General features: G+C 37.4%; 1 protein-coding gene across 1 annotated transcript; it reads left to right on the forward strand.

The window, feature by feature from the left end:
- The first annotated feature begins 2,251 nt into the window (after nt 1-2,251).
- Nucleotides 2,252-17,776, forward strand: LOC102135750 (olfactory receptor 10J3-like). Its single transcript, XM_045385089.2, is given in 4 exon segments — nt 2,252-2,305; nt 16,665-17,139; nt 17,142-17,518; nt 17,521-17,776. Coding segments are annotated over 4 exon segments (1,083 nt in total). The 3' UTR covers nt 17,698-17,776.
- Nucleotides 17,777-19,173: the final 1,397 nt, after the last annotated feature.

Below are 19,173 nucleotides of genomic sequence, written 5' to 3' on the forward strand. Positions count from 1 at the left end.
AAATTATTTGGAGATTAGTGGCAACTTCATAAAGCACACCAACCATGTGACCTACAAATATCACAATAACTAAGAAAAAGTTAATTATGTCATCAATGCATAAAACATATGCAAATGCTAGTTTATTTTATCATTTACTACCATAAAATATACATGAACCTATTATAAAAAGTTAAAATGCATCAAAACTTATGCACACAAACTGCAATTTGCAGTTGAAAGAAATATAAACAAATGAAAATATGCAGTATTAAGTCATAACTGTATAAAATTAACCATAGTATATACCGTACTATTGTAATAATTTCATAGCCACCTCCTGTTGCTTTTGTGGTGAGCTCAAGTGTTACCAGTATCTGCTTAAAATGCCCTGTGACACTAATCATATCCATGTGAGCAGTTTATTTCTCCAGTAAACTGTATAACACAGTAAAGAGTAAAATCTCATGGTTCTTATGTATTTTTCATCATATTTAGAGTAATATAGTTAATCATGGGACCCATACAAAGTGACACTAGCAACGCTATATGTGCTCTCAAGAAACAGAGAAAAGCCATAGCATTAAAGAAAAAGTTTAACTGTTTGCTGTGTACCATAGATCGAGGTCTGCAGCTGTGGTTGCCCACCATTTTGAGATAAATGAATCCAGTGTAAGGACCGTTGTAAGAAAAGGAAATTAGTGAAACCATTGCTACAGCTGCACCAGCAGGTGTGAAAATCTTGCACATTTCATAAAATATTTTTTAATCTCATATTGAAAATGCAGCTTTTCATTTCATGAAATGGCAGGATTTGCTATTATAATCAAGGCATACCTATGTACTCTAATACTATTTGAGAAAAAGCAAAGTCATTATATGACAACTTAAAGTAAAAGGAAGGTGAAGATCTAAAGTTGAAGAATTTAATGCCAGCAAAGGATGGTATGATACTTTTAGAAAGAAGTTTGGGGCTGGGCATGGTGGCTCCCCCATGTAATCCCAGCACTTGGGGAGGACGAGGCAGGCAGATCACAAGGCCAGGAGATTGAGACCATCCTGATCAACACGTTGAAACCCCGTCTCAAGTAAAAATACAATAAATTAACTGGGTGTGGTGGCGAGTGCCTGTAATCCCAGCTACTCAGGAGGCTGAGGCATGAGACTCTCTCGAACCCAGGAGGCAGAGGTTACAGTGAGCCGAGATCACGCCACTGTACTCTGACCTGGCGACAGAGCAAGAACTCCCTCTCAAAAAAAAAAAAAAACCAAAACAAAACAAAAAAAGTTTTGCTTAAAAAATATCAAGACAATAGGAAAAACAGCTTCTGCTAACAAAGAAGCAGCAATTTCCCAGATGCCATTAAGGAAATTATTGAGTAGAAAGGATACCTTCCTGAAGATGTTTTTAATATAGGCAAAAGTACCCTATTCTGTAAACAGGTCACAAATTATATTTATTAGTAAGAAAGAGAAGTGAACACCAGATTTTTACAGCAGGAAGAATTTGGCATACTCTAATTTTTTGTGCAGATGCAGTTGAGTTTATAATCAAGACTGCCCTTATCTATAAAGCTTGCTAGCTTCTGAGACTTGGGGAAAATATAAATACCAGCTGCCAGTCATCGGATTGTATAACAAGAAGGTCTGGACGAGAACCCTTTTCCTGGATTGGTTCCATTGATGCTTTGTCTCTGAAGTCAGTAAGTACCTCGCCAGTAAGGAACTGCCTTTTGAAATTCTTTGATTTTGGACAATTTCCCTAGCCACCCAGAATGCCATGACTTCAACACAAAAGGCATAGAAGTGGTCAACTTGCACCCAAACACAACATCTCTAATTCAGCATCTAGTCTCTAAATCAGGGGATCATAAGAACATTTAAGGCTCACTACATGTGGTACTCTATGAAAAAGATTTTCAATGCTATGGGAGAGAACCACAATATAGAGTACATCATGAAAGTCTGGAAGGCTTACATCATTGAAGATACCATCATTATTACAGAAAAAGTCATGAAAGCCCATCAAGACTGAAACAATAAATTTTTGCAGGAGAAAATTGTGTCCAGATGATGTGCATGACTTCACATGATTTATGACAGAGCCAATCAAGAAAATCATTGAAAGGGATTGTGGATATGGAAAAACTAAAAAGGTAGAGGGTAAAGGGTTTCAAGGTACAGATCTCGGAGAAATTCAAGAAATAATAGACATCATATCAGAGGAATTAACGGAATTAATGTCTTCCATTAAGAAGATGACTTAATGGAGATGAGTGTTTCTGAACCAGTGCCAGACAGTGAGGAAGAAGACGTGGAAGAAGATGTAAAGGAATTAGTGCCAGAAAACATATTGACATTAGACAATCTGGCAGAAGGGTTCTGATGATTCAAGGTTGCCTTTTTTTTTTTTTTAAACAACATGGATAATAGGAGATTTGAAATTAAAGCAAAGGTGGAAGAGGAATTGATACCATATAAAAACATTTTTAGAGAAATAAAGTGGAAGATTCAGAGATAAATTACAGTGTATTTCTGTTAAGTTACAGTGTGTGCCTGTCTCTCTTGCCTTTCCTTCTATTTCATGCACCTCTTTTGCCTCTGCCACCCCTGAGACAATAAGACCAATCCCTCCTCTCCTCCTCAGCCTAATCAACATGAAGACAAAGGTGAAGACCTTAATGATGATCCACTTCCACTTAATAAATAATAAATATATTTTCTCTTCCTTATGATTTTCTTAATATTGTCTTTTTTCTAGCTTACCCTGTTGTGAAAATATAGTATGTAATACACATAAAATCAAAAATATGTATTAATCAGATGTTTATGTTATTGGTAAAGCTTCCGGTCCGCACTAGGCTATTAGCAGTTAAGCTTTGGGTTAGTCAAAAGTTATACTCAAATTTCTGACTGTGCGGGGATCAATGCCCCTACTCCTCACATTGCTCAAGGGTCAACTGTATTAACATCAAACAAAAATAGACTTTCAGACATGGAATATTACAAGACAAAGATATAAGGCTAGGTGTGGTGGCTCATGCCTATAATCCCAGCACTTTGGGAGGCCAAGGTGGGTGGATCACTTGAGGTCAGGAGTTTGAGACCAGCTTGGCCAACATGGTGAAACCCAATTTCTACTAAAAATATATAAATTAGCCAGGGATGGTGGTGGGTGCCTGTAGTCCCAGCTATTTGGGAGGCTGAGGCAGGAGAATCCCTTGAACCTAGGAGGTAGAGGTTGCAGTGAGGGCAGATCATGCCACTGCACTCCAGCCTGGGAGACAGAGAGACACTCCATTGCGGGAAAAAAAAAAAAAAAAAAAAAAAATCAAAACTACAATGAGATACCATCTCACACCAGTTAGAATGGCAATCATTAAAAAGTCAGGAAACAACAGGTGCTGGAGAGGATGTGGAGAAATAGGAACACTTTTACACTGCTGGTGGGACTGTAAACTAGCTCAACCATTGTGGAAGACAATGTGGCGATTCCTCAAGGATCTAGAACTAGAAATACCATTAGACCCAGCCATCCCATTACTGGGGATATACCCAAAGGATTATAAATCATGCTGCTGTAAGGACACATGCACACATATGTTTATTGTGGCACTATTCACAATAGCAAAGACTTGGAATCAACCCAAATGTCCATCAATGATAGACTTAATTAAGAAAATGTGGCACATATACACCATGGAATACTATGCAGCCATAAAAACAGGATGAATTCCTGTCTTTTGCAGGGACATGAATGAAGCTGGAAACCATCTTTCTAAGCAAAGTATCACAAGGACAGAAAACCAGACACTGCATGTTCTCACTCACAGGTGGGAGTTGAACAACGAGAACACATGGACACAGGGCGGCATCATATATTTCGGCCTGTCTGGGGGTGGGGAGCTGGGGGAGGAATAGCATTAGGAGAAACTCCTAATGTAAATTATGAGTTGATGGGTGCAGCACAGCAACATGGCACATGTATACGTATGTAACAAACCTGCACATTGTGCACATGTACCCTAGAACTTAAAGTATAATAATTAAAAAAAAAGAAATAAAAACAAAAGTGTGGTTAAGTACTAGCCAAGGACAATTACCACTGTGACAATGCTTGATAATTTTAGTAAAGATTTATGGGTTTTTTTTGGAAAAAGAAAAACAAAGAAATATATTTTGATGTGATAAAAGAGTCAACATGTTAGAAAAATAAACAATTATAAGTGTATATACACATGAGAACAGTTCCCCAAATTCCTGAAGGAAAAAAATATAGATTAGGAAGGAGAAATAGACAAGTCAACAATTAAAGATTTCAGTGATTCTATTTCAGTAATTTGTAGAACAAAAAAAAATCTGTAAGGATATAGAAAACTTGAACAAACACTACGAACCATCCAGATCTGATATTTATGAAAGACTCCATTAAAATAAGAGAGAATACATTCTCTTTACAAGTATTTTTTGAGTATTCTCCAGGCAATACCATATGTCAGGCCACAAAATAAGCCTAAATACATTTTTATCTTTTTGCCTTATTTTAACATAAAACATCAGCCTTCTTTTGGTTAGTATTCACATGATATATTTTTCCATCCTTTGCTATTTTAAAATTTTATTTTATTTTTATTTTATTTTATTTTATTTAAATTCCAGGATACATGTGTAGGATGTGCAGGTCTGTTACATAGGTAAACATGTGCCATAGTGATTTGCTGTACTATCAACCCGTCACCTAGGTATTAATTCTAGCATGCATTAGCTGTAATTCCTGATGCTCTCCCTCCCCCCACACCCTACCTCCCAACAGGCCCCAGTGTGTGTTTTTCCCCTCCCTGTGCCCATGTGTTCTCATTGTTCAGCTACCACTTACAAGTGAGAACATGCAGTATTTGGTTTTCTGTTCTTGTATTAGTTTGCTGAGGAGAGTGGCTTTCAGCTCCATCCATACCCCTGCAAAAGACATGATCTCATTCCTTTTTATGGCTGCATAGTATTCTATGGTGTATATGTACCACATTTTCTTTGTCCAGTCTATCACTGATGGACATTTGGGTTGATTTCATGTGTTTGCTATTGTGAATAGTGCTGCAATAAACATATGTGTGCATGACTGGTTATATAATAGAATGATTTACATTCTTTGGCATATATACTCGGTAATGGGATTGCTGGGTCAAATGATATTTCTGATTCTAGGTCTTTGAAGAATTGCCACACTGTCTTCCACAGTGTTTGAACGAATTTACATTCCCACCAGCAGTGTAAAAGCATTCCTATTTCTCCACAGGCTTGCCAGCATCTTTTGCTTCTTGACTCTGTTGGGGGAATGGAGTTTCGTTCTTATTGCCTGGGCTGGAGTGCAATGGCATGGTCTTGGCTCACTGCAACCTCCACTTCCTGGATTCAAGCAATTCTCCTGCCTCAGCCTCCCAATTGTCTGGGATCACAGGCACCCACCACCACACCTGGCTAATTTTTTTGTAGTTTTAGTAGAGACAGGGTTTCACCATGTTGGGAGGCTGGTCTGAAACTCCTGACCTCAAGTGATCCACCTGCCTCAGCCTCCCAAAGTGCTGGGATTACAGACGTGAGCCACTGCGCCTGTCCTGTTTTAACTTTTTAATAATTACCATTCTGACTGATGTGAGATGGCATCTCATTGTGGTTTTGATTTGCATTTCTCTAATGATCAGTGATGTTGAGCTTTTTTTCATATGTTTATTGGCCACATAAATGTCTTCTTTTGAGAAGTGCCTGTTCATGTCCTTTGCCCACTTTTTAATGGGGTTGTTTGGTTTCTTTCTTGTAAATTTGTTTAAGTTCCTTGTAGTTTCTGAATATTAGACCTTTGTCAGATGGGTAGATTGCAAAAACTTTCCCCCATTCTGTAGGTTGTCTGTTCACTCTGATGATAGTTTGTTTTGTTGTGCAGAAGCTCTTTAGTTTAATCAGATCCAATTTGTCAATTTTTGCTTTTATTGCAATTGCTTTCGATGTTTTCATCATGAAATTATCGCCCATGCCTATGTCCTGAATGGTATTGCCTAGCTTTTCTTCTAGGGTTTTTATAATTTTGGGATTTACATTTAAGTCTTTAAGCCATATTGAGTTAATTTTTGTACAAGGTGTAAGGAAGGGGTCCAGTTTCAGTTTTCTGCATATGGCTAGCCAGTTCTCCCAGACCCATTTATTAAACAGGGAATCCTTTCCCCATTGTTTGTTTTTGTCAGGTTTGTTGCAGATCAGATGGTTGTAGATGTGTGGTCTTATTTCTGAGTTCTCTATTCTGTTCTATTGGTCCATGTGTCTGTTTTTGTACCAATACCATGCTGTTTTGGTTACTGTAGGCTTGTAGTATGATTTGAAGTCAGGTAGTGTGATGCCTCCAGGTTTGCTCTTCTTGCTTAGGATTGTCTTGGCTATACGGGCTCTTTTCTGGTTTCATATGGATTTTAAAGTAGTTTTTTTTTTTAATTTTGTGAAGAATTGCAATGGTAATTTAATGGGAATAGGATTGAATCTATAAACTACCTTGGGCAGTGTGGCCATTTTTACAATATTGATTCTTCCTATTCATGAGCATGGAATGTTTTTCCACTTGTGTCCTCTCTGATTTCGTTGAACAGTGGTTTGTAGTTCTCCTTGAAGAGATCCTCCACTTCACCCTGGCCAGAACTTCCAATGCTATGTTGAATAGGAGTGATGAGAGAGGGCATCCTTGTATGGTGCTGGCTTTCAAGGGGAATGCTTCCAGCTTGTGCCCATTCAGCATGATATTGCCTGTGGGTTTTTCATAAAAGTATATGATTATTTTGAGGTGTGTTCCATCAACACCTAGTTTATTAAGAGTTTTTAACATGAAGGGATGTTGAATTTTATTGAAGCCCTTTTCTGCAGTTATTGAGATAATTGTGTGGTTTTTGTGCTTAGTCCTATTTATATGATGAATTACATTTATTGGTTTGCATATGTTGAACAAGCCTGGCATCCCAGAGATGAAGCCGACCTTATCATGGTGAATAAGCTTTTTGATTTGCTGCTGATTCAGTTTTCCAGTATTTTATTAAGGATTTTTGCCTCAATGTTCATCAGGGATATTGGCCTGAAGTTTTCTTTTGTTGTAGTATTTCTGCCAGGTTTTGGTATCAGGATGACCCTGGCCTCATAAAATGAGTTCGAGGGAGTCCCTCCTTTTCAAGTGTTTGGAATAGTTGCAGAAAAAAATGGTACCAACTCCTCTTTGTACCTCTGGTAAAATTCAGCTGTAAATCGGATGGTCCTGGACTTCTTTTGGTTGGTAGGCTATTTATTACTGCCTCAATTTCAGGTTTTGTTTTTGGTTTATTCAGGGATTCAACTTTTTTCCTGTTTCAAGCTTGGGATAGTGTATATGTCCAGGAATTTATCCATTTCCTCTAGATTTACCAGTTTATGTGCATAGAGGTGTCTATAGTACACTCTGATGGTTGTTTGTATTTCTGAGATCAGTGGTGATATTCCCTTTATCTTTTTTTTATTGTGTCTATTTGATTCTTCTCTCTTCTTTTTTAGTTTAGTTAGTGGTCTATCTGTTTTATTAATTTTTTTCAAAAAACTAACTTCCATTCTTCTTTTAACCTTTCTGTATGCTGATAGTTAATGTGTCTGTTGTAAACAATCCTTTTTCCTATTCAATCTGAAACTCTGTTTACTAATTGGCCTATTATTTCTTTTACATTCATTGCATTTAATGAAATTACTAATATATTTGAGTTTAAATATATTATGTTAGAATTTGTTTTATTTTTTTCCCATTTTTTGTATACCTCCCTTCTCTTTTTGCTTTATTTTAGATTGTTTTTTATTTTTTGTTTCTCTTTTGTCAATTTGTTATGTATACATTGTCTTAATGATTATTTCAGAGGTTACAGTTCAAAGAAAATGTAAAGACTGTAAAAAATTTTAATTTATCTTCATTTCAATGCTTTTATTGTTATGTATTTTAACTTATAAATATTTTTAAATACACAAGGCATTATGGTTGCTAGTGTATACAATATAAATTATTAATTTACTTACCCATATTTTTATCTTTTCTGATTTTTTAAAAGTCATTTTTGTTTGTTTAAATTTCTGTTTCCATCTAGGGTGAATTTCCCTTCTACCTAACTCCTTTTCATGTTTCTTTTAATTTGGGTTTGCTGGTGACAAATTCTCTCTCTCTTTTTTTTTTTCTTGCATATCTAAAGCTATTATTGTTTTTGTCTTCCTTTTGAAAGCATATTTTCCCTGATGATAGAATTCTAGCTTGGCAGTTGTTTTCTTTCAGTATGTTGAAAATGTCATTCCGTTAATTTCTGTTTTCCTGCTGTTAAGGGGTCAATTATTAGCTTTATTGTTAGTCTTTGAAAATAATGTCTTTTTACTCTAACTCTTTTTAAGGCTTTTTCTTTCTTTCTTTTTTCTGTTGTTTTATTTGATATGTCTACATGTATTTTATGTATCAGTGAATATGTATTTATCCTGTTGGTAGGTAACTCAGGGTGATTCTTAAATTTGTGTCTTAATGTTTTCCTCAAGTTTGAAAAATTCATGGCCACTATTTCTTCGTATATTGCTTCTGATACATTCTATCTCTCCTGTTAATCTGGTAGTCTAATTACACTTGTGCTAGATCTTTTTCCAGGGTTCTATATGCTTCTTACACTCTTTTATACATATTACACTACTTTTTTTTCTCTATGCTTCAATCTAGATATTTTTTACTGACACATCTTCCAATTCACTGATTTTATCTCCAGTTATTTTTAATGTGGTGTTAAAACATCTATTAAGTTCTTAGTTTCTCTTATATTTTATACTTCTGGTGTTTTCACTTTATTTTTAAATACTATTTCTCATTCTCTGCTGTGATTTGAAAATTTGTTGTATATTATTTTTTCAACATAGTAATAATTATAATAGTTTTTATTGCTGCATAACAAATTAACATGTTTAGTAGCTTAAAATGCCACAACATTTCCACTGGACAGGTGTTCTAGGCATGGCTTAGCTGGGTTCTCTGCTCAGGATCTCACACACCAGCAATCAGCATCAGCAGAGCTGTATTCCTTCCTGGAGTTTGGCCTCCACTTCCAAACTCATGTGGTTGTTAGCAGAACTTAGCCCCTTGTGGTTATAGAACTGAGGTTGTGTTTTCTCTCTGGCTTTCAGCTGACACTGTTAGTTCCTAGATGTTGCCTATATTCCTTGCTACATGACCCTGTTACAAATCCTCTTAAAACATGGCCGCTTAATTCTTTAAAGTCAGCAAGTTAGTATTCTTGCTCCATTCTGTTATGATAAATTCTTATATAATGTTATATAAGCATGGGAATGAGACGTATCATCATCTTTGCCATATTCTATTGAACAGAGGCAAGTCACAGTTCTGCCCACACTCAAAGAAAGGGAATACATGGGTGTGACTCATTATAAGTCACCTTAGAATGTGTCTGCCACAGTCATGTTTATCTTAAATTTGTATCTTGTAACTTTAATATGATTATTTTATGGGTTTGTTTGCATTGAGTGTTTTTTTAAAGAAATTTCTTGAGTCTTTCATCTTTGTTTTTTTATCCTGGTATGTCTGGTGCATTTTTATTACATCTTGGACACTCTCTATCAGAAATCCTCACACTTTCCTGAAAAGGGCTAGGTAATAAATAATTTAAGGTTTGTGGATCATACATAAGTCCCTGTTCCAACTATTAAATTCTGCCATAGTCACACAAAAGAAGCCATAGATGATACATAAGTGAATGAGTGGGGTTGTGGTTCAAAAAATTTCATTTTTTTGTGTGTGCTTACCGATATTTGATTTTACATAGTTTTCACATGTCACAAAGTAGATTTTAAATTTGTTTTCAATTATTTAAAATTGTAAAAACTAGTATATCCCTTGCAGCCTATGCAAAAACATGTAGTGGGCTCATGGGCTGTAGTTTTCCTACTCCAGTACTATAAGAAAAAATTATAAAGACAAATTGGTACTCTAGATTCTATTATCTTCCTCTAGAGAATATTTTATTTTGCTTCTCCACATGTAGTTAGACTAGGGGCAAGATCATATTAATCTAACTGGAAATTAAATTAATTTGAAGTTTTAGTCTTTGTGAAGGGTTCATTTATTTCCACTTTACCCTTTCACAGAGAGTATAACCCTTAAGCATATGGAAATTTCTAGATACTCTGCTCAGTATATTAGTTGTTTTGACCAAAGACCACAAACAGCAAATTACAATTCTTCAAGGAAACTGCAAAGAATTGAGGGTCAAGCTAACACATCTGCATATTCTTTCTTTCTAGAATCTTGGCTTCTCAACCATTCACTGACTTAGTAGCTATATCCATATATTACGGTCACTATAGCATCATTCTAGAGGTGTAGGAGAACTAATTGTACCCTTCAATTTTGTGTATGAATAGTAGCAGGGTGAAAAGAATCCTGGTAAGGAGTCACTTATTCCAGTTCTCTCACTTGTCTTCAGTTTTTTCATTTGTAAACTAGGGATAACAGTGTGGATGTATATGTCTACTTTATCATGTTATTGTGAGGTAACATAAAATAAGGTGATGGATGCAGAGTAGGAGGCAAAGTCATCAGCAGCAGCATCACCACTACCATATTATTATATCATCACTCATGGATGAACACACCAAGGCCCACATACATGTCAGTCTAAATACTTGACAAGTTAGTCACAACTATGGAACTAAAACCTAGGTAAACCAAATCTCTAATCTAATGCTTTTTTCACCACTGCCAAGATGTCTTTTTAGGTTGCTACCATTAGCAGTACCACTATTGAACACAAATTCAAATTAAATTCAATATTACCAATATAGCCCAAATTATAAGGCTGGATTTCCTTTGTTTAAGTCTTAGTTTCCCATTTATCAGTTCAGTGTCCTATGGGAAATTATATAACATCTCTGTGTCTGTTTTCTCCTAAAAAGCGGTACAATTGTGCTATCTTGTAGTTTCATTCTTAAGATTAAATGAGTTAATATGTGTGCATTGCATAGTTTAGTACCTAGCATATAATAAGAGCATGTAATAGGTATTTTTTTTAGAAGTAGCAGCTCTAAGTTCACTGAGAGAACAAAAGATGGATGACAGAGAGTCTCTATATCTAAGGAGCTGACAATTGAGTTAGCAATCAAGACCAACGCAAAGAAATAATTAGTTAAAAATGTGTGACAATTGAGTGCCAACTTTTACATATCTTTCAACTATAGACACTCATTACCATATGTTTGGGCTATGGATAATGAGATGGATTTAATATGCAGAAGGTTCCCTGGCAAGGCTGAGGCCTTGAGACAAACTGAGCTGAGGGCTCCAAAATGAAACATAGGGTGTGTGGCAAGAAGCTGAGAGATGAGAAAGCTCAGTTTAAAAGTATGAAAGCTCATACAATAGAATTCAGGAACAGGGTTGTTGATTCTTTCCAGAGACTTTAAAGTGCTTCAAATGTCAGAGTATCTGAAGGTCAGCCCTCTGTATGAGGGCCCCATGCATAAACCCTGCTTAATAATTGTCGCTTCTATTCTCTCATGTATGAAGAGTTACTCTATAAGGCCTTAAGCTTCCCTCCCTTGGCACCAGAGAAATGGACAGAAAATCTGACATGGATTTTAGCAGGACTATTACCCATGCTAATAAGGGAAATAAGCCTTTTCATCCCAGAGATTGTCCGTAATAGCCAAGCCAACTCTGTTCTCCAAAGTGTTATTCTCAGGATTAGGAAACGAGCTGCATTAGTAATGAGTTCTCCAGATGCTCTGCTGTTTGGATTGTGTCTTCTGCCATTATCACTTGGGAGTAGTAAGTGTTGTTTTGGAGACAGAGACATCTAGTACTGGGGACAGACAATTTGTACCTTATTAAAAAACACCTAAGCCAAAGTTAATGCTTTGTGACCCAAAGTTGAAATCCTTCCAGTGGACGGGCATGTGAGAATCTAGGGGAACTTAGTGTGGCTTCACTTCTGGTGTCAGACACAGGAAGACTGAGACAGGCATTATTTCCTTCCTCTCTAAATAGCTCCTTTAGTTATCACATTCTTGGTGCTATCTAAAGATTAGCCAGAAAAGGGGGAAAAACTATAGCTCTGCTCAGTATGGCATTAGTGACCTTCTGTTAAGGAAATTCATAGGCTCTTCAGTAAAATACCTTAGTTCCATAAAGTGATTGTTAGTTAAATAACTGATGTGTTTTAAATAATCTTAGAAAAGGCATTGACAAAAATCTGGGAAACATTGTATAACTATCAGTAAAAAAAAAAAAAAAAAGAAAGAAAGAAATCTATAATACATGATTGTAGGCAGTCAAATTTCCAGAGTGGTGGATATAATTCAGGCATAAGCACAACTCCCTAGAAGACTCAAAAAACATGCTACTTGATGAGTTTCACTTCCTTAACTGCTGGGATGGGGAATGTTTCTGATAGTATATACTGTTATTGCATAGCCAGTGATAGTCTATGGAAGGGGGAACATGGGTTCTCATAAGAAAGAATGTGATTTCTAAGAAGTTGGAAATGTAGATGAATAGACTAATGTAGAGAAAAGGGCCATAAAGTACTTGGAAGACTGTAATTGGATCCTATACCTAATGCTGTCCAAGAATCTAAGCTCCAGGAGAAAAAAGACCAATTGGGTCATCTTTATTTTCTTAGCACTAGCGCCAGTACTTATACTTTGTGACTTCCCAATGCATTGAACTCTTGAAGAAGTTGTTGGTAAAATCAAGCACAACTGTAGTTTAAGCAAATTGAAATTCACAGGAGACTTTTTGTTTTAGATTTCAAAGGTTGCTTTATTAATATATAATTCTGCATATTTATGTGGTGCATGTGATTTTCGATACATTAATACAACGTGTAATGATAAAATTGAAGTAATTAGAATATCCATCATCTCAAACATTTATTATTTCTTTGTGGTGGGAACACTTCACATCTTCTCTTTTAGAAATTTTGAAATATAAAATAAATTCTAGTTACCTCCTGTACTATCGAGCACCAGAATGGATTCCTTGTAACTATATGTTTGTACCTGTTAACCAGCCTCTCTTCATCCACAACCTCACCATTTCCAGCCTCTTGTAACCATCATTCTCCTCTCTACCTCCCTGAGATCAACTTTTTAAGCTCTCACATGTAAGTGAGAACATATGATATTTTTCTTTCTGTGCCTGGCTTATTTCGTTTTAAAAATTTATACATAATAGTTGTACATATTTACAGGGCACATGTGATGTTTCGGTCCATGCAGAAAATGAAAATGCACAGGAGATTTTTAAAGATTCAGGAGACAAAAGGATAAGTAAGTTTTCTTCTCCAGGGAAAAATTGTAAACACTACGCTCATCTAGGATTGGGCCAGGAACAGGCCTGTGTCACATTTTTTGTAATTTATTTGAAAGCAAGGAAAGGCAATACAAACTCCAAAGTCAAAGACATTACCTGAATTTTGAGGTTTCTGTCTGTCTGTACCCTCTCCACTTTTTTATCTCGCATTTTTCCCTCCTCACCTATACTTCCTAGACTTTAGATGAGTAATCCTATCCTTGCCTACATTTTAAATTTCCCCATTCCACTCTGCATCCCCTTACTGATTATTCTTTTAGATGGAGCTGGGATAACATTTTTGGGGGAGGGTTACCAGTTTAAATAACTATCTGGAAGAGAGGGAGGCAAATATTCAAGGCCACAGACCTGAATAAGATCTTCTGGTTAATAAAATAAAATTACATTATGAAAATAATGTGAATTAATTTTAATGTATGCATGTGTAAAGGAAACTGTGGTCTTACAACAATGGGCTCCACACTATCAATTATAACCCAGGCAAGGGATCTAGATGTCACTGCAGATTGTTTCTAGATATATTAGTTGGATGAGCGACTATGACCCAAGAGAGAAGTAAAATATTGAGCATCTTCAGGAAAGGGATTAGAGGATTAGAGGCAAAACCGAAAATTATACTCAACTTAATCCACACCTGTGTTAGTATAATACATGCAGCAGTGCATGGATTTGGTCAATGCACTTCAAGAAAGATTTTAAAAGAGCATTTAAAAAGTCCATTTGAACAACTGGAAGGGAAGTTACAACACTTACAAAGTTAACGTTAGGATAATCGCATACTTGTTTACAAATCCAGAAATATTAGATTGAAGCCCCTCCACCCCTACCCCTGATCCTCTTAGAAATTTAAACTTGCTAATTTGGGGAAAATGAAAAAGAAATAACTGTAACATCTGATAACACTAGCATTTATTAAGGGTTTCCTATATGTCAAATGCTAGGTCAAACTCTTCATACAAGTAACCCATTTAATTTTCATGGCAATTCTATGAAATATTAACATACTCAACTTACAAATGAGTTAAATATGACGGTTAAGATTCCGAGGAGCTATTGAGGAATTTATGCAGGAGAGCTCCATGAACAGGTTTTTGAAAAAAGTTAATGGTAACATCCAGGAGGAAGACTTAGACTAAGATCAACCAAAAGAAGACAGATTTGTTAGGAGGCCTTGTGGTGATCATAGAGGAAGGTGATGGCAGTCAGTAGTTGGGCATTGGTAGAAAGCATGAAGTGGAGGGGACAGGAAGAGAGAATTCCAGGAGGCACTATCTTTGTGTGGAAAAGGGAAGGGTGGTAGTCAGGACAGTCCTCAGCTTTCTGAATGGAGATAATGGTTAAACATGGTGAGAATTTATCAGGAGTAGATGTGGGTATAAGGAGCAAGGTTCATCTGCGCCAGTACAATCTCTCATGTTGGGTCTACTTGAGGTAAGACAAAAGGAAGGTGGATCAGCTTATTTGTATCCACAACATAGCTTGGAATATGCAAAATTGAAGTAAAAAAATAGGATGCTTCCTGTTTCTCTGATTAAATGAATATTATCTTTGCTCTCATACTAGAAAAATCTATTTCCTACTTAAAGAATGACCCTCAGATTCATTTTGCCATCTTATGATGGCAAAATTCTCCTTAGAATTCAAGGAGACAATCTAAATATTGCAACACCATATCAAACCATTTTTTATGATCCTAGGTGATATTTATTGCAAGGTCTCTAGAAAAAGTCATCGGTAGAAGTGTTCCCTTTTCTACTCTTCAATGGTCACTGAGGATTTTAGATGCAGGGCTTAGATAAGTGAAGATCAGGACCTAGGGTTCTGAGGAAGAGAAGCATTCTCAGGACTCTCACAGGGCCTTTGGCATAGAAAACTGCTGACAGTGTGAAAAGGATATCAATCAGTCTCACATCTTCTATTCTTCACTATTCCTCACTGGATCCTTGGGAAGTAATTCAGGAGTGTGTTGAGAAGGAACTCTAGAGCTAGGCACATTTGATGTACCACCCGCTTCTTCCTTGACGTAGGCCCACTCCTTCAATGGCCAGGTAGTTGTTTCTTTCTTTCTTTAAACAGCTTTATTGAAGTACAATGGATATATAATATGCTACATACATTTAAAGTGTACAATTTAGGGAGTTTGGCCATATACATACACCTGTGAAATCATCATCATAATTAAGGTAACAAATATATTTATCACCTTTAAACACTTCCTTGTGTCCCTTTGCTTTTTGTTTTTTGTGGTAAGGCACATAACACGAGATATACCATCTTAAAAAATTTTAAGTGCATATTACAGTATTGTTTAAGAATTATGCTGTACAGCAGCTCTCTAGAACTAATTATCTTGCATAATTGAAACTTTACATGAATTGAACAACAACTCCCCACTTCCTCTTTCTTGTTCCCCAGTAATCACCATTCTATTCCCTGCTTCTATGACTTTGACTGTTTTAAATACCTCATCTAAGTGGAATCATGCAATATTTGTCCTCCTGTGACTGGCTTATACCATTTAGCACAATGTCCTCCAGTTGTTGCAAAGGGCAGGATTTCCTTTTTTAAAAAAGGCTTAACAACATTACATTCTATGTACATACCACATTGTCTTTATTCATTCATCTGTCAACGGACAGTTGGGTTGTTTCCACAATTTGGCTATTGTGAATGGTGCTGTAATGAACATGGGAATGCAAATATCTCTTCTAGATTTTTATTTTAATTCAGGTGTAGAAAACATGTTCAGTGTCACTAACCATCAGGGAAATGCAAATCATAACCACAGTGCAATATCACCTCATAACAGTTAGGGAGGCTAGTATTTTTTTTTAATCTATAATCAAAAGATAACAAGTGTTGGAGAGGATGTTGAGAAATTGTGCACTGTGGGTGGGAACGTAAAATGATGTAGCCACTGTGGAAAAGAGTATGGATGTTCCTCTGACCTCCATATGATCCAGCAAGCACACCTCTGGATCATATACCTCTGGGTATATAATAATAATAATAAAAAAAGAACCAGGGAGTTATTTCTACAGATCTCTTTCAGTTTGTTACCACCTTCTGATCACTATCTCTGCTCTCAATCCCAGAGTCCTAGGGTACCCTTCTACGCTTCCAAAGAAGGGGGTGAGGACAGGTGATTATTCTGAGCAAGTAGACAACAGGTCTAGGGCATTGCTCAGAGGATGGACATGCTTTTCACAGAAAGCCTTGGTCCAGCTTACTCTCATGATTAACTCATCACATCTTCCTTTCCTCTGCCCAGCCCTTTCAAACCTAGACCTACCTTGATGCCAAAGCCAATTCCACTTTTGTGACTGAGTTCCTCTTTGAAGGTTTCTCCAGCTTCAGGTGGCAGTACAGACTTGTCTTTTTTGTTGTTTTTCTAACTTTGTACCTGCTGACTCTCTCTGGCAATGTGATTATCATGACCATTGTTCGCCTGGACCATCATCTCCACACTCCCCACCCCATGTACTTCTTCCTGAGCATGCTATCCATCTTTGAGACCTGCTACACTGTGGCCATCGTTCCCTATATGCTTTCTGGTCTCTTGAATCCTCACCAGCCCGTTGCCACCCACAGCTGTGCCACTCAGCTCTTCTTCTATCTCACCTTTGGCATCAACAACTGCTTCCTGCTCACAGTCATGGGATATGACCGCTATGTGGCCATCTGCAACCCCCTAAGGTGTTCAGTCATCATGAGTAAAAGGGCCTGTATCCAACTGGCCTCTGTGTCACTGGGGATTGGCCTAGCATGGCCATTGTCCAAGTAACATCTGTGTTTGGCCTGCTGTTCTGTGATGCCTTTGTCATCTCCCACTTCTTCGGTGATGTGAGACCCCTGCTGAAGCTGGCCTGCACAGACACCACTGTCAATGAGATCATCAACTTTGTTGTCAGTGTCTGTGTCCTTGTCCTACCTATGGACCTGGTCTTTGTCTCCTATGTCCTCATCATCTCCACCATTCTTACGATTGCCTCAGCTGAAGGTCGGAAGAAGGCCTTTGCCACCTGCGCCTCCCACCTCACGGTGGTCATCATCCACTATGGCTGTGCCTCCATCATCTACCTGAAGCCTAAGTCCCAGAGTTCCCTGGGACAGGACAGACTCATCGCAGTGATCTACACTGTCATCACTCCCCTACTGAACACTGTTGTGTACAGCCTGAGGAACAAGGAGATGCTCTGCGCAGAGCCATGGGGCAAACAAGGAGATGCTCTGTGCAGAGCCATGGGGCAAAAGCCCCTGTCTCCTTTACGAAGAGAGGTTGTGAAGCCTTTTTCTTTGAGTTTATAAATATGTATTAATTTTTAATGCTCTTTCAATAATGCCCTTTTGTATGGGATCAAGAAGACTAGACTAAATTGAACTGAGTACTAAAACTGGAGGTTTCTGTTTGAGCTTGTTGTGATCGTCTATGCTCTGCTCCAGAACATTTACAAAATAGCTTAGCATATGGTTATGAATGTAGGAAAAAAAATGCACGCCTGAATTATGCACTCACATACACATGCACACAGCTACACACACCCTGAGAATATTTTGAGTTATACAACTCCATTAAAACATAAAGTCTGGCCAGGCGCGCTGGCTCACGCCTGTCATCCCAGCACTTTGGGAGGCTGAGGTGGGCGGATCACGAGGTCAGGAGTTCGAGATCAGCTTGACCAACATAGTAAAACCCCGTCTCTACTACAAATACAAAAATTAGTCGGGCATGGTGGTGCACGCCTGTAATCCCAGCTACTCAGGAGGCTGAGGCAGAAGAATCACGTGAACCTGGGAGGTGGAGGTTGCAGTGAGCCGAGATTGCACCACTGCACTCCAGACTGGGCGACAGAGCTAGACTCGGAAACAAAACAAAACAAAAAAACATAAAGTCCAGCAGGGTTCTAAAAAGCTAATGAGCAAAATGTTTGGAAACCACCTCAGAAAGATTTTCCAGTTGACTGTTAAGGGTGTCAGAATAATTTGTGCCACATTTTAAGCAAATAAGTTAGAAGATACTACACACATATATGAATTTCTGTGGACACTGCAAGTTTTCTTGTAAAAGAAGAAAAAAAAGAAAAAAAAAAAGCTAGAGGCAGACCTTCCAAGTTGATGGAACTGCTCTAACTAACCTAGGAAAGAGTACAGATGTGGGAAAGCAAAAAAAGTATCAGCTACTGAGAACACAGACATGAACTGTCCACATTCCTGAGATGCCCAGATCAGAAAACTCAGATTGAAAAGAAGAACATGCTGAAAAGGTTAAGACTTTTCATACACTCAGCACAAGAGTAAAAAGGATGCAGGTTGAAAGGATCAGCAAAAGTATAGTTCCTCTTGCCAGGTTGACATTAAACTCTCTGAAATAGTTTTATAAACATAAGCACTTTAACTACAATTTCTGAAAAGAATTATTAAAGAACAGAAATCTGATGCATGACTTAAAAATTTTCCAGTGAGCTCCTAAGCCTGCAGGGGTAAATTTTCAGAAGTTTCTTCTTCTATACTCCCAACTTTAAACCTGAGTTATAAACAGCATTTTATGCCTGAGCATCACAGGAGGTGAAAATATATGTACTGGTGCCAGGAAGGATATTCTCTCTCTCATCTTTCCATTGCACTCTGGCCTTCTATACTGAGGAACAAGCATACCCTGAGTTTCAAATACAGTCCTACAGTATCCAGAATCCATCCAATCCAGTGGGGTGATCCCGTAGAGGCAAGACAACACTTCTGATAGTGTCGTAAAGTCTGCTGGATGCTGAAAATGGGACAATTCATTGGAAATAAGT

The sequence above is a fragment of the Macaca fascicularis genome, chromosome 1 (assembly GCF_037993035.2).
Source record: "Macaca fascicularis isolate 582-1 chromosome 1, T2T-MFA8v1.1".
NCBI classification, from domain to species: domain Eukaryota; kingdom Metazoa; phylum Chordata; class Mammalia; order Primates; family Cercopithecidae; genus Macaca; species Macaca fascicularis.